Source organism: Acipenser ruthenus, chromosome 45 (genome assembly GCF_902713425.1).
Source record: "Acipenser ruthenus chromosome 45, fAciRut3.2 maternal haplotype, whole genome shotgun sequence".
Classification (NCBI taxonomy): Eukaryota; Metazoa; Chordata; class Actinopteri; order Acipenseriformes; family Acipenseridae; genus Acipenser; species Acipenser ruthenus.
Genome location: NC_081233.1, coordinates 9,997,072 through 10,021,514, shown reverse-complemented (window position 1 = coordinate 10,021,514; position 24,443 = coordinate 9,997,072). Strand labels below are relative to the sequence as shown.

General features: G+C 45.4%; 1 protein-coding gene and 1 long non-coding RNA gene across 5 annotated transcripts in view; both read left to right on the top strand.

Moving 5' to 3' along the window:
• LOC131720857 (retinoic acid receptor gamma-A-like) overlaps positions 1 to 23,403 on the top strand; it is a 33,282-nt gene extending 9,879 nt beyond the window's left edge. For 3 of the 4 annotated variants that reach the window (XM_059013107.1, XM_059013108.1, XM_059013109.1), the window contains 7 exons: positions 16,039 to 16,187; positions 16,323 to 16,464; positions 17,938 to 18,101; positions 18,200 to 18,376; positions 18,579 to 18,783; positions 19,275 to 19,433; positions 19,768 to 23,403. In XM_059013107.1, the coding sequence (XP_058869090.1) occupies positions 16,039 to 16,187; positions 16,323 to 16,464; positions 17,938 to 18,101; positions 18,200 to 18,376; positions 18,579 to 18,783; positions 19,275 to 19,433; positions 19,768 to 20,099 (1,328 nt within the window). In that variant the 3' untranslated portion in view covers positions 20,100 to 23,403. Of the gene's footprint in view, positions 1 to 6,273; positions 6,693 to 16,038; positions 16,188 to 16,322; positions 16,465 to 17,937; positions 18,102 to 18,199; positions 18,377 to 18,578; positions 18,784 to 19,274; positions 19,434 to 19,767 lie in introns of those variants that run through there. The other variant, XM_059013110.1, reaches the window with a different exon arrangement.
• LOC131720868 (uncharacterized) lies at positions 6,707 to 8,646 on the top strand. The gene is made up of 2 exons (XR_009319748.1): positions 6,707 to 8,123; positions 8,162 to 8,646. It is a non-coding gene; the product is annotated as an uncharacterized LOC131720868 (long non-coding RNA).
• Positions 23,404 to 24,443: the final 1,040 nt, after the last annotated feature.

Sequence of the window (24,443 nt, the reverse complement as noted above, 5' to 3'; positions counted from 1 at the left end):
CCAGCCCCTCTCCCCCCCGAGCACTAGCTAATCCTTCTGGTATTCTGAGTGAAACTATTTAACTGTCAATGTGCCTGAAACCAAGATCACATCCTGCCTGCACCAGAGAACTAAACAAAACCAAACGCCTGTCTGCTTGACTCGGTTTCTTCTAGTTTCAGTAACACTGATGAAGGTGCTAGCATTAGAAACGCCTGTCTGCTTGACTCGGTTTCTTCTAGTTTCAATAACACTGATGAAGGCGCTAGCATTAGAAACGCCTGTCTGCTTGACTCGGTTTCTTCTAGTTTCAGTAACACTGATGAAGGTGCTAGCATTAGAAACGCCTGTCTGCTTGACTCGGTTTCTTCTAGTTTCAGTAACACTGATGAAGGCACTAGCATTAGAAACGCCTGTCTGCTTGACTCGGTTTCTTCTAGTTTCAATAACACTGATGAAGGCACTAGCATTAGAAACGCCTGTCTGCTTGACTCGGTTTCTTCTAGTTTCAGTAACACTGATGAAGGTGCTAGCATTAGAAACGCCTGTCTGCTTGACTCGGTTTCTTCTAGTTTCAATAACACTGATGAAGGCGCTAGCATTAGAAACGCCTGTCTGCTTGACTCGGTTTCTTCTAGTTTCAATAACACTGATGAAGGTGCTAGCATTAGAAACGCCTGTCTGCTTGACTCGGTTTCTTCTAGTTTCAATAACACTGATGAAGGCACTAGCATTAGAAACGCCTGTCTGCTTGACTCGGTTTCTTCTAGTTTCAGTAACACTGATGAAGGCGCTAGCATTAGAAACGCCTGTCTGCTTGACTCGGTTTCTTCTAGTTTCAATAACACTGATGAAGGCACTAGCATTAGAAACGCCTGTCTGCTTGACTCGGTTTCTTCTAGTTTCAGTAACACTGATGAAGGTGCTAGCATTAGAAACGCCTGTCTGCTTGACTCGGTTTCTTCTAGTTTCAATAACACTGATGAAGGCGCTAGCATTAGAAACGCCTGTCTGCTTGACTCGGTTTCTTCTAGTTTCAATAACACTGATGAAGGTGCTAGCATTAGAAACGCCTGTCTGCTTGACTCGGTTTCTTCTAGTTTCAATAACACTGATGAAGGCACTAGCATTAGAAACGCCTGTCTGCTTGACTCGGTTTCTTCTAGTTTCAGTAACACTGATGAAGGCGCTAGCATTAGAAACGCCTGTCTGCTTGACTCGGTTTCTAGTTTCACCTCAGTAACACTGATGAAGGCACTAGCGTTAGAAACGCTTGTCTCCAAAGATCACTGAGGAAGGGTATAGTTAGTACATTGTGGTCCCATTCTACCAATGGCAGCCTCACCCCATTGTAGCTGCCCTATGCGTGTGCATTGTAGTGCCACTGTTTGCCTGCATTGCTCCTGAAGATCATTTGGGTTTATACAAAATATTTGCATTATAAAAATAAACAAAGGACTGTGGGCCACACCCACCTGTGCCTCAGCTTTCAATTACAACAGCTATATTGAGAGCTACAGTGAGTCTTGAAATCAAACAGACTGGCAAGGCAAGTCTGTGTATTGATTTTATTCACACCTCTCAGTGTGGCTCAGTCTCTCTGTGTCTCAGTCTCTCTCTCTGTGTCTCAGTCTCTCTCTCTGTGTCTCAGTCTCTCTCTCTGTGTCTCAGTCTCTCTCTATGTGTCTCAGCCTCTCTCTCTGTGTCTCAGCCTCTCTCTCTGTGTCTCAGCCTCTCTCTCTGTGTCTCAGCCTCTCTCTCTGTGTCTCAGTTGTACAGTTAGGGGTAGAGAGAGTCGGGTACACAGGAGCTTTCATTTTAAACAGATTGTATTTTGTTATGATTTTACCGATAGCATCGACACAGCTTTTCTTGTGTTTTTCCGCGCCACCTATAAAACCTGGAACTGGAGTATCCAACCATAATACATCTGACAGGCTGCTTGTGAAACACGGAAAGGACTTTTCCTAATGTATTAACTACATTACATCCGTCTCTCTCAGTATCTCTCTGTGTGTGTCTCTCTGTGTATTGGTTTAATCACACCTCTCTGTGGTTTTCCTGGTTCGCTTGCTTGCTCATGCTGCTGCAGACTGACACAGTTTAACTCTCCTGTGGGGGGAAAAAAAAAAAAAACGATGCAAAGCTAGAAGCAATCCAGCAGGGATGGAACGGAACTTCTCAAAAAAACAAAACAAACAAACAAACAAAAAACTTCAATTGCTAAAAAAAAATAGAACCTATCATGTACTCGCAGTGATGGATTTTGTCACACAGAGATCTAACGGTCAGAGCCAAGAATTTTGTAACCAGAATCCCCCCCCCCCCCCCCAGCCCCTCCCTCACTGGTAGAGACTAAATGGAATTTTTTTTTATTTCTTTAATCAATGCAGCGTTTTTTCTGGGGCGGAAAAAACCCCAAAACAGTTTAGAAAAAATAAATAAAGTAAAGCTGAGTGTGCTGCTGAAAGTGACCGGCACAAAGACCCCCTTGTAACGACTTCTTTATTTATTTAAAACTCAAGGCAAGGGACTTGGGTGCGAGCCCAAAATGCAACAGCACTGTGTGTGTGTGTCCCTCAGCTCTAACCACTAGAGCCACGCTGCTTCCCTCCCTCCCATCCCTCCTCAGCTCTAACCACTAGAGCCACACTGCTTCCCTCCCTCCCAGTCCCTCCTCAGCTCTAACCACTAGAGCCACACTGCTTCCCTCCCTCCCAGTCCCTCCTCAGCTCTAACCACTAGAGCCACACTGCTTCCCTCCCTCCCAGTCCCTCCTCAGCTCCACTAGAGCCACACTGCTTCCCTCCCTCCCAGTCCCTCCTCAGCTCCACTAGAGCCATGCTGCTTCCCTCCCTCCCAGTCCCTCCTCAGCTCTAACCACTACAAAATTATTATTATTTAGTCATTTAGCAAACGGTTTTATCCAAAGCGACTTACAGAGACTACAGAGCATCACAACGGCTGCTGCAGTCACTTTGTTTTTACTGTGCGTTTAATAAGACACACCTGAAAATGTTACTTATACACTGTGGCTAATCAAGCTCATAGTAAAACCTGGACTGGGTGAAACTGCTATGCAATAGGAGTATAATTTCGATCTCTGCATATTATATATATATTACAAATGAAGGTTGTGTCTTGCTGAGAGAGAGAGAGAGAGAGAGAGACAGACAGAGATTTAAGAAACTTGATTAACCAGCCCAGTCAGTCTGTCAGACCGCACTGAGCGCGTGCAGAACCAAGAGAGCGCAATGGAGAGGGATGGGGCTACTGAGGGGGGAAGGGAGGGGCAACAGGAAAGGGGTGTGGCCACAAACCACATATGGGCTGACTGTCTGCCAGCCTGGAGAGGGAGAGAGACAGCACAGTGAAAGGGGGGAGATGGGAGAGAGGGGTGTGGAGGGAGCCTCGCACTCGGACTTTCAGCAAGGTCTGGTTATTGTCAGCTCCACAGTCCAGCCTCCCAGTCCGACACACAAAGAGGCACTGTCTGAGAGAAGGGGCCTTCCCTCCGTCCCTCCTTCCTTCTCTTTGCCCCATCCCTCTCTCTCTCCCCATTTTTCTCTGCAGCAACCCTTATAAAAGTTTCCCACAGTAAAATCACAGCAAAGTGTAGTAAAGCACAGAGAGGTCTGGTAAAGCATAGGGAAGCATTGTAAAGCACAGAGAGGTGTGGTAAAGCATAGGGAAGCACTGTAAAGCACAGAGAGGTCTGGTAAAGCATAGGGAAGCACTGTAAAGCACAGAGAGGTCTGGTAAAGCATAGGGAAGCCTTGCACAGAGAGGTCTGGTAAAGCATAGGGAAGCATTGTAAAGCATAGAGAGGTCTGGTAAAGCATAGGGAAGCACTGTAAAGCACAGAGAGGTCTGGTAAAGCATAGGGAAGCATTGTAAAGCACAGGGAGGTCTGGTAAAGCACAGGGAAGCATTGTAAAGCACAGAGAGGTATGGTAAAGCACAGGGAAGTATTGTAAAGCACAGAGGTGAAAAAGCCAGGGTTTAATTTGGGAGCAGAAAGCTGGAAGGCTGCTGGAGATTAAATAGCATCAACCGGGAGAGAGAGGGAGGGAAAGAGACCCCCCCTCTCTTCCTGCCCTGGGGATGGGGATGGGGGGGGGGAGTAATTGTATCAAGGTGTGTGTGAGAGAGAGAGAGAGAGAGAGAGAGAGAGAGAGAGAGAGAGAGAGACCACGACCACAGCAAAGACTATACAGAAAGCTATGGAGCTGTGAAAGGTCTGCTGTACATTAGCGTTGCAGTCAGGCAGGCAGGCAGGGAGGCAGGGAGCCAGGCAGAGAGGCAGGGCTGGTTCATGGGAAGGTTAGTTTTCTCTGGGGGGGTTTGAATAAAGTTCACCCTTCCCGTTCCCTGGAACAAGAACTGGGAAGGGAAGGGGGGGGGTTACGGTATTATATATCTCATCTAACTTTTTTCGCTGGAAAAATCCTGTAGCGCATTACAGGTTCAGTGCCACTAAATCAATACATTAAATAAAGGGTGATTGAATTGGAGGTGGAAAGAGGGAGGGGGGAGAATGGAGGGATGAGGTGCTGTAGAGAGGGAGGAAGAGAGAGAAAAGTCTTTATATATTTTAGTTGTTTATGCCATGTATGTGCTTTGGCAACACAATTCTTTTTTTTTTATTGTCATGCCAATAAAGCCTGTTTGAAATGAATTGAAAGGGAGGAAAGAGAAAGGGAGGAAAGAGAGTGGCTGTGTGAGGTGCTGTAGAGAATGAGAGGAGTGTGAGAGAAAGGAGGAAAGAGAGAATGAAGGGATGAGGTGCTACAGAGAGAGAGAGAGCGAGGGCTAGAGAGGGGAGTGACTGAGGGTGTTGGAGTAAGAGAAAGGGAGGAAAGGGAGAGAGGGAGGAAAGGGAGAGGGGGAGGGAAGGGGGGAGGAGAGAGCTGGAAGCACGAACGGTAGTGTTATTAAATTAAATGAGAGAGGGAGAGCAATAACAATTTAATAGGAGAGATCGGTACAGCGAGTGAATTGAATTAGGAGGGGAGGTGGGGGCGGGGGTTATACAATATTTATTAATTTTGGATGTACCAGGTGTTTGTTTCCAATGGTCGTGCCAATCTGTGAAGTATTACTGAACTGGGAAGGGAGGGGGGAGAGGAGAGAGAGAGAGAGAGAGAGACAGAGAGGGAGGGAGAATGCAGGGTTGAGATGCTGTTAAGAATGAGAGGAGAGGGAGAAAGGAAGAGGGAGAGTTGGGTATGAAGTATCGTTGCATATTAAACTCTGTTATGAAACAGTCAGGAGTCTGGAACTGAAGGGGGGGAGGGGGGGGGGGGGGGGGTTGAGTGAGCGAAGGAGGGAGGGAGTGAGGGAGGAGAGACGGACAGGGGAGTGTCCTGTTCTGTGTTTACTCCAAGCAGACCCAGCAGCACAGATTCACAGGAAATTGTGTCTTTAAAAGAGCCCGGTGGGTCGTACCATTGCACTCCCAGGGAGGGGGGTGTGTGTGTGTGTGTGTGGAGCTGCAGAGCCCAGCAGCCTCATTGTTCACAATCAGCCCGGTCTAGAGGGTGCAGGAGACAGGGAACAGGCACAAGGTACAAGGTACTCAGAGAATTCTTACAGAACATATATTGTCGGTGATCTATTACTGCGATGGGAGATAATATTGCGTTTTAATAAAACCTGGCAGGTTTTTAAAATGCCACGCAAGACTCTGGAGGAATGGGGTTCAAATCTGTAGGGGCAGACTGACAGACAGGAATTTCAGAGGGCTGGATCGCATCAATATCAGGGTCTAGTGCTATATATTATAAAGGCATTTCAGAGGGCTCTATCACATCAATATCAGGGTCTAGTGCTATATATTATAAAGACATTTCAGAGGGCTGGATCGCATCAATATCAGGGTCTAGTGCTATATATTATAAAGACATTTCAGAAGGCTGTGTCACATCAATATCAGGGTCTAGTGCTATATATTATAAATACATTTCAGACGGCTGTATCTCATCAATATCAGGGTCTGCTATTTAAAACTATATAGAGAAATAGAGAGGGAGGGGAGGGAAAAGTTTCTGATCTTTATAACTCCCAACTCGGCTGCATTTCGTCCCTCTGTTCAAAAGAAATGAAGAATCACTTTTTAAGATTTCTGAGCTCTGTTACAATTAGGAAATCGCTGAGGTGAATTTCTGGTACTAGCCTAGACACCCAGACACACACTGCCCCCTCCCTCCTCCTCCCCCCCTCCTGTTTTTGGACAATGGTTCGCCCCTCCTCTGCTCAAGACACTGTGATCCCTCTGAGCTTGTTATTTAGCTCTCTGACACAGCAGGGTGAGGATCACTGTGTGTCTGTGAGAAAGAGAAAGAGAGAGCGAGAGGGAGGGAGAGAGAAAACAGAGAGAAAAGAGAGAGAGAGGGGGGGCAGAGGGACGTTGGAGCAAATTGGAGAAATTTGAATCTGCAGGGAAATCTCTCTTTCATTGGCAGCAGCATTTTCACTGGGGGATTGAAGCCAGGAGGCTTGCAGAGTGAGAATACAGTGATTTTTTTTTAAAAAAAATTTCGGGGACCCTCCCACCCCTTTTTAAATCATGTTCGACTGCATGGAGACATTCGGAATGCCCCACAGGCAGCTCTATGATGTCACCAATCGGGGTGCCTGCATGTTGCGGAGGGCCAGCCCTTGTTTTGGGGGGCTGGACCCCTTTGCTTGGTCTGGGACAGCCAGCATACAGTGTAAGTGACACTCTTGTCTTTTATTATTATTATTATTATTATTATTATTATTATTAATAATAATAATACCACCATTACTATTAATTAATCTGTTGGTTTGCATAGTTGCGTGGGCACCTCCCAGAATTGTGGGGTCTTGTTCTGCCCTTATCTTTCCACCACAGTTGACAAAAAAAAGGTTGTACCGGTTTAGTTTTGCTTTACTGGGATGAACTGGCATTTGGTGGGGCTTACTGGTGCGGAGTTTGGTGTGTCTTTGTTCCAAGCCTTTATTTCCCCGCAGTGAAAATATCTGTGTCCCCTTGTACATGCATTTATTTATTTCATACGTGCGACGAAAGCGAACTGAAGCTAACTCACAAGTGGAACAAAGTTCAGAAAACAAGGACTAAAGTTTGTATTGTTTTTTTTGTATTGAAACTCGTGCTGTACATTTCTGTGTTGGTTTTTGCTACTATATAAAGATGCCTGGCGTATTAACTCTGTTCCAAAGAGGCTGCTAAGGTTACCAGAGTGTATTATATAAACAGGGCCCTTGTGTATCACTGTACTATCGCTGTGGCAATCCTCTGCTTGCTTTAGCTTTTTGGAAAATGAAACACAGTAGCTTTATCCAGCTCACTGACTTTAATCCAGAGAAGCTGGTACTGTGGCTCCTTTAACTGTAATTAAAACTGGGGAGTGACAATGCCAGCAACAGCTAAACTTGACTTCTCATGACGTCTCAGAACATTATTATAAAGCTGCTACTGCTTTCAGCTCTAGTTTGGATGCAGCGTTTCTGAGCACTGTGAAAGAAGTGACTGTGTGATTTGAGATACTGGCTGCATTAGTGCAACCTTCAAAAAGCTCAATCTGAATTCTGCATTAGATAATTGTATAATGCTAGCATTGTGTAGTGTTTGTATGTGTGTACGAGAGAGAGAGAGAGAGAGAGAGAGAGAGAGAGAGAGAGAGAGAGAGAGAGACGTTCATTTTAAGTTGAGAGGTAATCTTGTTAGGGAATTGGAAATAAGAAAGGGGATTTATAGCCTGTCTCAATTTGATTTCAGAACAGGTCTTGCTTTCCCCTGCAAGCACCACAGCATTGCTCCAGTCCTCCACGTCACGCTCTGTACGATACAGATGTAATCTTGAGCAGATCTGAGAGCTCAGAGGAATGAAACAAGACACTTGAATGCGCGTGATGTTTTAACCGATTAGAAACCAGGGAGAGCGGTCTAGGAAGTGCGAATGATCCTCGCAGAGTTCTGGGTATTTAATTTTGCAGTTGGGTGCTGTCCTACATAACAAGTTTACTGCTCTGTGTTTACATTTCTTTCCACACAGCTGAAGAAGGGTATGGTAAAGCATATTAAAAAAAACTGTATCCCACAGTAAAAGCACAGTGACAGCATGGTAAAGCATAGGGAAGCATTGTAAAGCAGAGAGGTCTGGTAAAGCATAGGGAAGCATTGTAAAGCAGAGAGGTCTGGTAAAGCATAGGGAAGCATTGTAAAGCACAGAGAGGTCTGGTAAAGCATAGGGAAGCATTGTAAAGCAGAGAGGTCTGGTAAAGCATAGGGAAGCATTGTAAAGCACAGAGAGGTCTGGTAAAGCATAGGGAAGCATTGTAAAGCAGAGAGGTCTGGTAAAGCATAGGGAAGCATTGTAAAGCACAGAGAGGTCTGGTAAAGCATAGGGAAGCATTGTAAAGCACAGAGAGGGATGGTAAAGCATACAGATGCATTGTAAAGCACAGAGAGGTATGTTAAAGCATAGGGAAGCATTGTAAAGCACAGAGAGGTCTGGTAAAGCATAGGGAAGCATTGTAGTAAATCACAGCTAAAGTGTACTGCCGCCCAGCCCCCAGCATCAAAGAGACGAAGCCAGACCTGCTTTCAATTTACTTCTTGGCCAGAATTTCACTTTCGGATCTCCGGAAAAAAAAAAAAAAAAAAAGGAGAGAGCACAAGAGAAAGCAGGCATTTTTTAAAGTTTATAAAAAAAACATTTACATTTCTTAAAGGGGCAGCACATCCTCCGCTTCAGGACAGGCCTGGCTGGCAGTCCAGTTAGTGTCCGTTCTCCAAAATGTTTTCAGCTGTATGCACAAAAAAATAATCCTTCTTTCTGGAACCCCGCTTGTCTAGAATAGAACGGAATAGACAAGCTCTCCTGTCAGTGCTTGCTAGTCCATATTATAAATATCTATCGTACATCTCACTGAAAAAATCAAATCACACTTAAAAATCTCTTTTGGGAAAGCGCATGCTGCTACAGCACTGTGATTTGAACACAGATTTTTTTTTTTTTTGGCTCTCCTGAAAATCGATGTCTTTGAAGTGATATTAACAGCGCTGACCCGGGTGGCAGTGACTCTGCAGCTGGACTCTTCAGTTTCAATGCAGTCAGGAAATCCTCCCTGAAAAGGAAGCTGTGGCTTTGTTGGGTCGTGGAATCAAGGCAGGCAGAGTGGGAGCAACACAGCGCAGCCGTCCCAGTGCTGAGCCCAGCTCTACAGCAGCACAGGCAGGAAAAACATTGGGCTTCTGCAAACTGAACACATCTCTTAGTAAAACGCAGGGCTACGACATCTATCTATCGATCTAGCTATCTATCTAAATATATACCCGCTTCAGTTAAAGTGAATTCACTGCATCGCGATGGGGTCTTTCACAACTCTTGGCTTGGGGCCCTAATATTCTGCAGCAAAGCACAGAGAAGATAATGAACCAGCCCCCTTCTCAAACTGCTTTGGTATTCGCTATTAAAGCTCTGGAACAGTTCAGTATCTTAAACTGCAGCTGCAACGATGCTATAATATAGGATGGCGATGTTAAACTACAGGCACTAAGCCATTGCGGTAGAGTGCAGTAAAGCTGTGCTGCAGGTAGCACCGAATTACAGCAGTGATTACTATTGTGGCTGCAGTTTAACACCAGGACTGCAATGAAGCTGCTATCGAGTGACAGCTGGGCTCCCTAGCTGGCTTGTGGTATTTTCTTGTCGTAGTTCTTGATTTCAGTTCTCTGTTTTGTTCAAGCTCAACGGAGTCCTCTTCCATATCAAATCGGGAGCTTTTGAGGTTTCAATTCGTGGAAATCAGGAAGCAATTAAGTCGCCGATAAGCCAAGTGTCACCTTAACTGCCGTAACTGAGCCACACCGCCTTATAAATGACACCCGGAAATGCAGTTACAATGGAAGAGAATACGTGGGGAATTTCACACGATTATTATTACAAAATATTGAACCAGCCCCCTTCTCAAAGCTTACTGCTGTGGCATCCCTGTAGTAAAAGCCCAGTAACATGCAGTAAAGCACAGAGCAGATATTGAACCAGCCCCCTTCTCAAAGCTTACTGCTGTGGCATCCCTGTAGTAAAAGCCCAGTAACATGCAGTAAAGCACAGAGCAGATATTAAACCAGCCCCCTTCTCAAAGCTTACTGCTTTGGCATCCCTGTAGTAAAAGCCCAGTAACATCCAGTGAAGCACAGAGCAGAAAGAGTTTTGAAGACCATGGCAAATAAACTGCACTCAAAGGTTAAAAATAGTAAAATAGTAAAAAAAAAAAAATATATATACTTGACCAAATAGAGAGAGAGACAGAGAGAAGACAAATGCTGTCTTGGAGTCATCAAAAAAACCCAACAACTTCAGTTTATGACGCGCAGTTAAAAAAGTAAAAAAAAAAATAAAGCTAAAAAGTTAAAGGAAAGGAATAAACTGGGCTTCGCGTGTGTGCTGAGAGTCGGGTGATTGGGGGCAATTCTGATTTTACAACCTGCTTTTATTCCAGGACCCCTTCCTTTTCTATAGCAGTTGAGAATCGTGTGTGTGTGTGAGCAAGCACATCACAAGGGGGTGTAAATTCCTTGCTGTGGATCCCTCCCCCCCTTCCAGTTTGGTGTCTTTTATTAGTCCTCTCACTTTGACCGGACCCCAGTAACATTCCCCAGTTTATTGCAGGACCAATTTCAAAGTCTCTTGACCACCAAGTGCAAAACCAAAAAACAAACAAACCAGAAGCACACTGACTCCTGCCCGTGGTCCTGCTACAGACAGTGTTCCTAAAAAACAACAACTTCAGAGCTGCCCAGCACTGCTCCTGGAGGAGCGGAACGATTGCAAGGCAGAAAAAGAAAGAAAGAAAGAAAGAAAGAAAGTCTGTCTACTTGACTCTGTTTCACCTCAGTAACACTGATGAAGGCACTAGCATTAGAAACGCCTGTCTGCTTGACTCGGTTTCTTCTAGTTTCAATAACACTGATGAAGGCGCTAGCATTAGAAACGCCTGTCTGCTTGACTCGGTTTCTTCGTCAGTTTGTGTGTGTGAGTATGTCTGTGTGTGTTTATGTCTCTGTTTGTGAGTGAGTGTGTATGTCTGTGTCTCTGTGTGTGTGTGTGTGTCTATGTGTGTTTCTCCGTGTGTTTGAGCAACAATGTCTGCTTGTTGATGTCGAAACCAGGGAGGGAGCAGGAAGTGGCTGAGGATGACGCACACACAGCGATGCCAGCCAGCGAGCGAGGGGGGGGGGGGGGGCACACTTCCTTAAAACACGTTCACCAGCCCTTGTGAGTAATTAACAGAAAATGCTGTCAGTCCTGGTCTTGCTATCTGTGTGTGTGTGTATATATATATATATATTAATTATAGTCTTAGTTTTCATATTTTATAATCAAAACTGCATTAAAAAAAGGATTTATTTATTTGTATTACAATTTTATAAAATGTTAGTTTTAGACTCTTAATTGTTCTATTTCCACAAGCAAGTTTTTTTTTCTTCGTTTTTGTAATTTTTTTAAATTTCTGTTTTAAGGGACTTGATTGAAGTTCATAAAATCCCAAATGGTACAAATTCTGACTCTGAACAGGTAGAGAAGAGCTGTGGTCGGTCGATTTGCAAATCAAATTGGTTTAGATTCAGAGCGCTGGCTTTTGCTTCGTTTCCCAGATGGAGCTGGAAGATTCAAATTTCTACACAACAAACCACCCTGTTACCAGAGGACCCCCCCAGAGTATGGAAAGTTTAGAATACAATACTCTAGCCAAGCAGGACTCTCAACAACAAACGTTTCCACTGGAAGCTTTTCTTGTCTCTATATATACATATTCTGAGGCACTGAGGCTCGGTGCTCCAGCGGTTAGAGAAAAGGGGCTTTGATACCAGGAGGTTCAAATCCCGGCTCAGCCACTGACTCCCTGTGTGTGACCCTGAGCAAGTCACTGAACCTCCTTGTGCTCCGTCCTTCGGATGAGACGTAAAACAAACGATGTCCTATTGGAATAATAATAATAATAATAATAATAATAATAATAATAATAATAAATAAATTCCTCCACAAGCAGGGTAGCACACTGTGCAGGCTTGCTAACGATCAGTTCAATTCATGACCCCAGGGGTCCATTTCTCAGAATAGAATCAGATAAGAGAGCAGCGATGCCTTCAAAAAGACAGATTGTCGGTAGACAAAACACACAGACACTGACACCGACACACACACGGGCAGCGAAAAGGCCTACAGCACTGCTTCCAATCCCCCCCACTCCCCTCTCCCCATCAGCCCTTTTTGACAACAAAGGGATTAAAAGGAGCCTGCTGGCTGCCTCTCTTTAGACACAGTGAAGGGGCCGTAGGAGACGGGATTAACTGTAAGGCAATACCGAGCAGGAAACGAGCCTGGCCCAGCTCTGGGGGCCTGTGGTGGATTCTCATGCAAATCGAGGCCCTGGCTTGTTACTGATAAGCAGGCCTCGGGTTTCAGCTGGCTTTGTTTTTATAAACATTAAGGAGTGGAGAGGAGACTGTCAGGGCTGTTTGGGAGGGGGGGGGGTTAACCCTCCCTGTCTCTGAGTGCTGATTGATACTGGGGGAGGCAGGGGGTTTCAGAAGGTGTGCGTTTCGTTAGCAGTGTTGACAAGGTGTCGATTGATCCAGATTGATTCTCCTGTGTTTGTGAATCAGCCCATCTGATTCTCTGAGAGGTCTTGCTGGGTCAACAGTGGAAATAAGTTGTAATGTTACCACAATGATGTGTTTTAATTTTTATTTTAATACATTTATATAGATAGAGACAGACAGATCGATAGATAGAGACAGACAGACAGACAGATAGATTTACAAAGGTTAGTTTACCTTTTAGTTTTTTAGTTTGTTTCTTGAGCATGCTTTACCATGCCTTGCTATTCTTTACAATGCTGCCCTATGCTTTACCATGCTTTCACTGTGCTGTGTCTCACTTTGCTGGGCTTTTACTGTGGGACACTTTGATAAGCGCCCCAGGTAATCAGTTAATCAGTACACATCACTTAGACAGAAAGACCCTGCCATGAACACTCCCCCCCTTATTCCAGAGTTTGGGGATGGTGGGCACTGCAATGAGAAGAACACAGTAGCGTGTCAGTGTCCTCAGCGCCCCCCCCCCCCTTCCCCCTCTGGTTTTAGCTGCAGTGTCTTCCTCCTGGATCACTAACACAATCAGCTCATTAATCCTGGCCTGTAATCACTGCACTTAACTGTGACTCGCCCCGGAGCAGCTAACACGGGAGGCAAGACAGGGGGAGGGGGACTAGCTATTGGCACAGGGTGAGGGGCTCTCAGCAGCCTGTAGTTTCATCCTGTGTGTTCATTCTATTTATTTATCATCATAATAATGATCTCTGTACTTTACCATGCTGTCACTGTGCTTTACTACACTTTGCTGTGCTTTTGCTATGGGGAACTTTTAAAACGGTTAGTTTACCCTGTTTTTTAATATGCTTTACCATACCTCTCTGTGCTTTACAATGCTTCCCTATGCTTTATTATTATTATTTATTTCTTAGCAGACGCCCTTATCCAGGGCGACTTACAATCGCAAGCAAATACAAATACATTCAAGTGTTACAATATAAGTCATACAATAAAAACAAGAAATACAATAATTCTCAAGTGTGACAAACCACAATTCAATAATACAGCAGATAATAGTGAAAGTTACATCAGGATATGATTATGCTTTACCATACCTCTCTGTGCTTTACAATGCTTGCCTATGCTTTACCATACCTCTCTGTGCTTTACAATGCTTCCATATGCTTTACCAGACCTCTCTGTGCTTTACAATGCTTGCCTATGCTTCACCATGCCTATACTGTGCTGTGCTTTATTTTACTGTGGGAAACTTCCACAAGGGCACATTCACACAAAACCAGGTCCTCACAAAAGCAGAGAGATGAGAGAAATCCGGCACACAACACCAACAGCCTAATAAAAAGCCTGACAGTGTTGTCTGGGTGCTGCGGGGGTCTGGGAGCCTCAGTGGTAAAGTTTTACAGCAGCGCAGCTGGCTGTGTGAATGCAGTCTCGGGGAGGCTGGCTGGCTGGCTGGCCTATAAAAAGACTGCCTGGTGGGTTTTTGCAGCTCCTTCCCAGAGCTGGGATCGGGTTAGCAGGCCCTGTTACGAGCCAGGGCCTCTGTTAAATCCTGTTGGGACCCGGCTGAGGAATTTGGGGCCAGGAAATGGGCAGGAAGAAGGGGGGGGGGGGAGTTGAAAGAAGTGCCTGGGGGGGTGTCTACTTGAGGAGGGGAGGTGAGGGCTGCTGCTGTACTGAGCATTACAAATGTGTGGGAGGAAGGCGTTATTTTTTTGTTTTGTTTAAAAGAGAGCTATTTAAATGCATTTCTAGCTTGTGAGAGTTTTAGAAAAGGACTGGTTCATTATCTTCACTGTGCTGTGCTTTTACCAGAGGGGATACCACAGCAGTAAAACTTTGAGAAGGGGGCTGGTTCATTATTTTCCCTGTGCTTTACAATAGTTTTTTTCTCTCATTATTTCTCTCAGGACAATGGTTGTCTTATCACTCAGCAGTCAGTAGCTTAACTGCCTATTGGCCTTATCAATACAGCCAGATCGTTATCATTAATTCTTTAGGAGTTTAATAAGACACTTTTTTTAATAAACACAATTAAATTGCATAATCAATTGATTGATTGCCATGGTTTTCATTTAGCTAGCCTCCATGGTAAAGCATAGGGAAGCATTGTAAAGCACAGAGAGGTCTGGTAAAGCATAGGGAAGCATTGTAAAGCACAGAGAGGTCTGGTAAAGCACAAGGAAGCATTGTAAAGGTATGGTAAGACTTGTTAGACAAAAAGGGTAAACTAACCCTTGAAGATTTTAAAGTCTGAGCTGAAAATAAAGACCGATTCAATCAACATGATGTTGGGGGTCTCTTCCAACCTCCCCCCCACTCTTCCTTCCTCCCCAAATATTTGCCCTGTGGGTTAGTCAGCTTTACCCCTAAATTAAATAACTGCCTCTAATTGACCTGCCCATTACTGTGAAGGGTTTGTTTACCTGCCTGTCACTCAACAGCACGGAACAGTCCATCTGGTAGAAGTGCAGGGGGATCATCATTGTTCCACCCCATTGAGGGTAATGGACTAGCCCTGCCCCTCAATAACAATTTGTAGATAATTATATCTAATCCAGGGCAGTACTCTCCCTCTGTGTGTCTCTCTCTCTGTCTGTCAGCCAGTCAGTCATCATTATGCCGATCAGAATGCCAGTTATGTAGAGAGCTCAGAGCTGCTGCAGACAGGAGCCTCAAAAACAAACACCTCCCAGACTGCTTGTCAGATTTCTACTGTCAGTCTCCCTGCGGTATTTAAAACACTTCTCACAGACAGTGGCAACAAATTACTTAAAATCGAAATCGCTGTTTGTTAGTCAATTAAAATTGGCTTCAAATGAAGGCGGTTTGAACGATCGCGACAAGTATTGCAGTTCTAAAATATCAATTGATTTTAAACAGGAATTGGAAATGGAAATGGAATTTGGAACTGCTTTTAAAATGGAATTGACACCCACCCTGGAGAGGCTAGAAGCTTTGAGAGTGCAGTTCTGTTTCTAGTGTTGAAAACGCTTGCTGTCAGGAGTCTGGTAACGAGACTGGACTTGTTCTGGCTGCTGTTGCAAAGACAGGCCTGCTCTCTTCTACTGCGCCCGGCTCACAGAGTCACAGAACTGGTTTATTAGGAAACTAACTTGGGAAGACAGTGCCACCCGGTGACGGAATAGTGTAACAGCAGCCGAGGGTCTTGGGGGGGGGGGGGGGGGTAGGAAAATAAATAAATAAAATCAAACACAATTCTAAATGAATGCATCATGCAGAGCTACATTTTGCAAAATGACTTATTTTCAAAAGTAGAATCAAATGTTTGTCTGCTTGACTCGGTTTCTTCTACTTTCACCTCAATAACAGTGATGAAGACACTAGCATTAGAAACGCTTGTCTGCTTGACCCTCTGGGACACTTTGCATTCTAATGAATCTCGGGGTCCCCCCCTGTAACCCCGCCCGCTCCCCTCTTTGTTTCAGCTGTGGAGACCCAGAGCAGCAGCTCAGAGGAGATGATCCCCAGCTCCCCCTCCCCTCCACCCCCTCCGAGGATCTACAAGCCCTGCTTCGTGTGCCAGGACAAGTCCTCGGGGTACCACTACGGAGTGAGCTCCTGTGAGGGGTGCAAGGTGAGCCCCCGTCCCGGGACAGCTGCTGAGACTCGCTCTCTTCTAGTCTCGCCCGACGAAGGCTCTGGCTTATTAAATAGTTTGTTTTAAAGATGCAATCCTAACCCTGTCTCTTTCTCTCTCTCTCGCTCTCAGGGTTTTTTCCGGCGCAGTATTCAGAAGAACATGGTGTACACGTGTCACCGGGACAAGAACTGCCAGATCAACAAGGTGACACGCAACCGCTGCCAGTACTGCCGGCTGCAGAAGTGCTTCGAAGTGGGCATGTCCAAGGAGGGTGAGTGCAGGGGTAACAAACCCAGGGGTGTCTTAAACTCATAGTCAAACCAGGAATGGATCAAACTGTTCTACATTGGGAGTCTTATTTCCATTGCTGAAGGGTCAATTACCATTACAAGGAGGGTAATACCTGGGGGGGAGGGGGGGACTGAGGACCAATGTCTTGTGGTAAAAGCTGTGGGGCAACTATCAGGGGTTAATTATCAGGGGGGACATTTATTCAATTAATCAGGAGGGGAAAAAAAAAATTAAATAAAAAAAGGGAAGCACATAGAAAGAAACAGGATGCTGATCATGTAAAAAAAAAAATATATATAAAAATGATTCTATGGCTAGGCGACAGCGGAGTGTGCGCGTATTAGCGGTGAGGTTTCCGTCTTGCTGTGACGTTTCAGTGCGTGGGAGGGAGGGAGGGAGGGAGGGAGGGAGGAAGGGAGGGTTGTGAAATGAATCCCCATAGAGTTTCGAAACCTTGCCAGTCACCTTCTGCCTCTGCTCTGCCTGGTTCTCAGAATCGAGCCACGTAGCTTCCCTCTTTGACTCTGCACAGTCACAGCCACACTGCAACACCAGCCTGTCCAGGACTGACCACGAGAACCCAGCTCAACACAACCTTGACCAACACAACCTTGACCAACACTGCAGAGCGCTTTAGCAGTATAGGAAAGAGAACTCCACTCTCAACACTGCAGAGCGCTCTAGTAGTATAGGAAAGAGAACTCCACTCTCAACACTGCAGAGCGCTCCAGTAGTATAGGAAAGAGAACTCCACTCTCAACACTGCAGAGCGCTCTAGCAGTATAGGAAAGAGAACTCCACTCTCAGCACTGCAGAGCGCTCCAGTAGTATAGGAAAGAGAACACTCACTTTTCATTTCATCATGAGAGTGCTCACTGACAGTTGTACAGGAGATGCAAGTCATGTGACTTAGCTTGCCTGAACTCCCAGTAACACCCACCCAACCAGTTCAACTGGTTGAGAGAGAGAGAGAGAGAGAGAGAGAGAGAGAGAGAGAGAAAGAAAAACAGATGCTTTCTTGATGAAACAAAAAAAGAAAATTTGGGGTGGAAAAGAAAGAGAGCGTCAGAAACCTGTGCAGAGCCTGCAGCCTCCTCACTGGAAGTGCAGAGTGGAGCCTTTTAATAGCACCACTGCTATACTGTGTGTGTGTGTGTCTGTGTTTCTGTATGTGTGCATATACATGTGTGTGTGTGTGTGTGTGTGTGTGTGCAGGGGAGGAGCAGTGCATTTGGGACGCAGTGTATTGTCCCGCAGCTAAAACTGGATTTCCTGGAGGGAAGGAAGCGAGGGGGGTTACGGTGGGGACGTGCAGAATTCCACGTCAGGGAAGGGGGAGCTAACCCCCGGGGGGGCGGAGGGGGGAGGAAGGGTATACGACAAAGTGGTAAGTTGGCACAGTGTTTTTGCAGTTCCCTCCTGTTTCAGAAGCTGGTTCTCTTTCTCTCTCTAGCCGTGAGGAACGATCGCAATAAGAAGAAGAAGGAAGTGAAGGAGGAGCCCGCCCTGCCTGAGAACTATGAGATGACCTCCGAGCTGGAGGAGCTGGTGCACAAAGTCAGCAAAGCCCATCAGGAGACCTTCCCCTCGCTGGGGCAGCTGGGCAAGTACACCACTGTGAGTACAGAGAGAGACACACAGACACAACACTACAGCATCAGGAGACCTTCCCTCTCCCTCTCCCTCCCCGGTCTAACGCGTCTCTCTCTCTCCAGAACTCCAGCTCTGATCATCGGGTGCAGCTGGATCTCGGTTTGTGGGACAAGTTCAGCGAGCTCTCCACCAAGTGCATCATCAAGATTGTGGAGTTCGCAAAGAAACTGCCCGGCTTCACCAACCTGACCATCGCCGACCAGATCACTCTGCTCAAAGCAGCCTGCCTGGACATCCTGGTGAGTACGGGACCCCCCACCCCATCCCTCCATCATCCTGCTGCCTGGCGAAGCTCACTGTGGTGTTAGATTGACACCCGGTGGTAAAAAAAAACATGAATTGCAGGCACAAGAATTAAAGCATTTCCACTGAGGTACAGTATACCAGTGGTATACCCTTCCTTGGTAACCCCTCTCTCTCTCTCTCTCTCCCCGCTCTCAGATGCTGCGGATCTGCACACGCTACACCCCCGATCAGGACACCATGACGTTCTCGGACGGTCTGACTCTGAACCGCACGCAGATGCACAACGCCGGCTTTGGCCCGCTGACCGACCTCGTCTTCGCCTTCGCAGGACAGCTGCTGCCGCTCGAGATGGACGACACGGAGACCGGGCTGCTCAGCGCCATCTGCCTGGTCTGCGGAGGTACTGCAGCTCACTGAGACACTGCAATACACACACTGAGACACTGACGCACAGCACCATCTGTCTGATCTACGTAGGTACTGCAGCTCACTGAGACACTGCAACACACACACTGAGACACTGACGCACAGCACCATCTGTCTGATCTACGGAGGTACTGCAGCTCACTGAGACACTGCAATACACACACTGAGACACTGACGCACAGCGCCATCTGTCTGATCTACGGAGGTACTGCAGCTCACTGAGACACCAACACACACACGCACAGACAACTGACTGACATGCATTGTAATACTGTAATACACACACTGACACACAGCGCCATCTGTCTGATTTACGGAGGTACTGCAGCTCTACCACACAGACAGCAAACTGACACACACTGACACCTGCAGCTCATTGAGACACTGCAATACTGTAATAAAAACTCACTGATTGAAACTCCCACTCACAGAGACCCCCCCCTCTCCCCCTGTCCCGTCTCTCAGACCGCATGGATCTGGAGGAGCCCCACAAGGTGGACACCCTGCAGGAGCCGCTGCTCGAGGCGCTGAAGCTGTACGCTCGCCGGCGCCGCCCCGACAAACCACACATGTTCCCCCGCATGTTGATGAAGATCACCGACCTGAGAGGCATGAGCACCAAGGGTGAGAGAGAGAGGGAGGGAGAGGCAGAGAGCCTGCCTATATATGTCTGTATGTCTACCTGTCTGTCTACCTATCAATCAGTCTCTCTCTCTCTCTCTCTCGCTCTCTCCCTCTCTGCCTCATTCTCTCGCTCTGTCTGCCTCTCTCTCTCTCTCCCTCTCTGCCTCATTCTCTCGCTCTCTGCCTGCCTCTCTCTCTCTCTCTCTCTCTCCCTCTGCCTCATTCTCTCTCTCGCTCTATCTCTGTCTCCCTCTCTCTCCTCCCCCCCCCCCGTGTCTCTGCCTGCTTCCCTCTCTATGTAAGCCCACAGTGTGACCCCCTCTTCCTGTCCCAGGCGCGGAGCGAGCCCTCACCCTGAAGATGGAGATCCCCGGCCCCATGCCACCCCTCATCAGAGAGATGCTGGAGAACCCCGAGGCGTTCGAGGAGAAGGAGAGGGAGAAGGAGAGGGAGAGGAAGGAGCGGAGAGAGAAGAGAGAGAGGGAGGAGAAGGAGAAAGCCAGCGGGGAGGGGGAGGCCCAGGCAGGGGGCGGGGGAGAGGGGACGGAGAGAGGGGAGAAAGAGAAAGAGGAGGAGGAGGAGAGAGGGGACAACGCAGACAGAGAGACTCGGAAGCCAGCGAGGGAGAACACAAAGGAGAAAACCGGAGCCACACACGCGGAGTAACGCAAAAGTACAAACTGAACAGAACAGCACGGAGCGGAGAAACACAGGCACTGCCCCCCCAGCCCCCCGGGACTTTTATCAACCCCCCCCCCCCCCCCCCCCCAAACTGTCTATATAAGGGGTGCTGGGACAAGGGGGTCATTTTATCTGCTCTTATTATTATGGGATATTTTCTGGGGGATATTTTTTCTTTACTTTTTATTACTGGTGGACTTTTAAGTGATGAAATTCAAAAACCAGCTGTCCGGAAATAAATAAAAAGCTAGAAATATAGATTTCTTTTTTTTTTTTAATACATATTTTTAGCCACAAAAAAAATTGATAAATAAAGAAAATAAAAAAAAGACTAAGACAAATGCAAAAGCACCACCTATTGTGGACTTTTATTCTTTAAAAAAATATATACATACATTATATCTATTTTTACTTAGAGGTGCAATGCTTCCAAAAAAGCTGCAGGTGGCGCTGGATCTTTTTTTTTTTTAAACTCAAAACATATTCAGTTTGTGTTTTATACATGTTGGTTTTTTTTTCTTCATAGTATTTCATTTTAAAATGTCTTTGCCTCTGATGCTATTGCTGTTTTTCTTTCCTGCTCACCCTCCTCAGACACACCGATGCAAACACACAATCTCATTACACGAGGGGGCTTGGGGGTCTGGTGCTTAAAGAAAGGGGCTTGTTACCAGGAGGTTCCAGGTTCAATCCCTCCCAGCTCAGCCACTGACTCCCTGTGCGTGACCCTGAGCAAGTCACTGAACCTCCTTGTGCTCCGTCCTTCGGATGAGACGTAAAACAAACAAGGACCTGGAAGTGACTGCAGCAGTAGTTGTGATGCACAGTTCACCCCCTAGTCTCTGTAAGCATCTGCTAAACGACTCATTAATAATAATTAGCAAAGCTGGTATTAAACACAGGAGTTAGACTGGGTTGTATCTGCAGTTTCCCAGGGCTGTGTTTCAATCGCATTGCAGTTACAATGTATCAGCCTATTTAAAAAGGACCAAATACATTATTTTTTTTGAAAAAAGAAAATCGCCACACAAGCTGTATTTTTTTCAATCCTTCGTTTCGGCTGCAATGCAGCTACTCTCTGCAATGTAAATGCTGCTACAGTCGTGGGCAGATTCTTAAAGACTTCATATTTTTTGCACTTCGTTTTTGTTTAAAATCAGCCAGGTCCTTCTAGAGTACCAAAGCAACAACTAGTGAAGAGAAAAAAATAAATACTTCCAGTGCCAAAGAAACTAGTACAAATAAAAATGAAAAACACATTCATTTGAACTGTCCTTTAAACGATGTGCGCTCTGCAGCAGAGCGAGGAGGTATGACCTCCGATTGCTGCAAGTCTGTAATAGTCCACTCTGTTCTTTTCTGTTCTACGGAGGCACGCTGATTTCTAAGAGAAGTAGCAGCTTGTGTCCCTGTAGCGACAACACAGACAAACTGGACTATCAATACAGCCTGCTCTAGAAAAATAAATAGACTCTGTTTGAAACTGTCAGTGTGCCAAATTTAAAATCCTCCTCAGGAGTAATCAATAAAGTAATCAATATCCGCTCCGTGCTGCCAGGATTTGATTGCACAATCACACTGAAGCAGGGAGATGTGTCTGGGATCAGGATAGGGGTCCCTTCTTAATCTGTTTCCAATTCCTTTTCAAAATCAATCCCCAATTTCAATTCCTGTTCCCTTTTATTCAATCCCAACACGTCGCTGATCAGCTGAACGACCGCAGTGATTATTATTACGTCTCTAAATGATCAATTCCATCGAAGGAATTGGAAAGTGATTTTAAAAAGGAATTGGAAGGAACTGACCCCGACCCTGGCTGTAACAGTGTCATGGTTTTTGGTTTTACGTCTTAATAATAAAAGGGTTGGCTTTCAATTATAACAGAACTATGCTTTACTGTTGATCTACCAGGGATGGAAATAACACTCCTGTTGCATAGCAGTGTGATCCATTCCTATACACACTGTGGCTAATCAAGCTGGTAGTAAAACCTGGAATGGGTGAAACTGCTGTGCAGTAGGAGTCTTGACTACAAGAACCGAAGTTAAAGATTTGATCAGGCTACACGATCCATCGCTATTGATCACTCAGTAGTGTTACATTTAGCAGTGGCTTATCAAGCTGCAGGCTGATCAAGGAATATTAAAAGAGATTGTAAACAAACTCAATGGCAAACGTTGAGAGACAGAACAAGTCTGTGTGCAATCGAATGTTTCTTTCATGGAGTTGCTTTTAGTGTCCCTCGATCGGCCCGTACTCTGATGTTTACAGAATTTTACAGCACTGTAAAATAATAATAATAATAATAAAACAAATACACTAATTTTAACCCCCCAAAAAAGTAAATACAGTTTTAAACATCATACAAATGTAAATAAAAAAGCACAATTCGATTCTTTAAAAGCCATAAAAATGTAAATATTTGAAGGACTGTTTTTTTTAAACCAGTCTTTAAAACAGTCCTTAAATTTTGTGAATATGGACCAATGTACAGCACCAATCTAAAAGAGTCCTACTTGAAATAATATTGTCAACTCACTACATTTATTTAAAAAGTATTTTTTTTAAAGTCTGTTTTCAGGTATAGAATACGGTTTGATTTTCACAAAATGGTTCTGGACTGCGGTTCTAGATTCCTCTGACAGTCTAGAACAGTCTCGTCAGTGTTATTGTCTTCTTCGGTTTCTTCTAGTTTCAGTAACACTGATGAAGGCGCTAGCATTAGAAACGCCTGTCTGCTTGACTCGGTTTCTTCTAGTTTCAATAACACTGATGAAGGCACTAGCATTAGAAACGCCTGTCTGCTTGACTCGGTTTATTCTGTATTTCAAATACATTTTCAGGAACGAATTGTCATTTTTGTTATCTTTCTGCTTACTGTCAACGCTATCATCATTATTATTAGTATGACATTATTATTATTATTTGTATTAATATTATTATTATTATTATTAGATATCCTTGCTTCTCTAACTTTCTAAAGAGCGGTATGGGTTTTTTTTGGTGCTTTTTTTCTGTACGGTTTCACAAGTGTGAATGTACCTGATATTTTCTCAGCTGTTTTTCGTGTGTTTGTTTTTTCCTGTGAGAGCAGGGTTCTGTGTCGAGGATCCTGAGGGTCGAAGGAAAAAAAATAATACTGTCGATATTTACAGGGCAGCAAAAAAAAAAAAAAAAAAAAAATTTAAAATCTAAAATAATAAATAAGGGGTCATTCTTGCAGCTGTTGTTTTTGTTGTTGCTGTTTATGAACTCTCTGATTTTATAAAGAAAATGTTACTTTGAAACAAAATGTACGTTTCCTGGGAGTTTTATTTATTTGTAGTGCGGGAGAAAGAGAGAGAGAGAGAAAGCGCTGGGCTGCAGTGTGGAAGGCAGGGGGTTTGAGGAGCTCAGTGGTTAGATAAAGAAAGCGCTAGGCTGCAGTGTGGAAGGCAGGGGGTTTGAGGAGCTCAGGGGTTAGATAAAGAAAGCGCTGGGCTGCAGTGTGGAAGGCTGGGGGTTTAAGGAGCTCAGTGGTTAGATAAAGAAAGCGCTGGGCTGCAGCGTGGAAGACAGGGGGTTTGAGGAGCTCAGTGGTTAGATAAAGAAAGCGCTGGGCTGCAGTGTGGAAGGCAGGGGGTTTGAGGAGCTCAGTGGTTAGATAAAGAAAGCGCTGGGCTGCAGTGTGGAAGGCAGGGGGTTTGAGGAGCTCAGTGGTTAGATAAAGAAAGCGCTGGGCTGCAGTGTGGAAGGCAGGGGGTTTGAGGAGCTCAGTGGTTAGATTAGAGAGAAAGAAAAAAAGAAAGAAAGACAGACCATGGACTGAAGTGAAAAGAAAACACAGATTATACTTCCCTCCACCCCAGTCCCTCAGCTCTAACCACTAAGCCACATGGCTTCCCAGTTAGAATATAGAACTTACAAATGAATAATATATATAATATTAATGTCTCCTTTATTTGAATGAAGTGACAGCACAGTTCAAATGAAAGAGCTACTCAGAAGAAAGGCTGCTGTAGGCATTTATAGGACTGAAGCACTTAGCAAGATTTGACAGCGCCAGGAGTGAACATTTCTCCCAATCATTTCAATATATATGCAGTAATTAATCACAGCGCTATTAATAGCACAATATACACCCTCCAGCACACAGAGAATGAAGCCGCTCCCTTCTCAAAGCACAGTGAAGATAATGAAGCAGTCCCCTTCTCAAAGCACAGTGAAGATAATGAAGCAGCCCCCTTCTCAAAGCACAGTGAAGATAATGAACCAGCCCCCTTCTCAAAGCACAGTGAAGATAATGAACCAGCCCCCTTCTCAAAGTACAGTGAAGATAATGAACCAGCC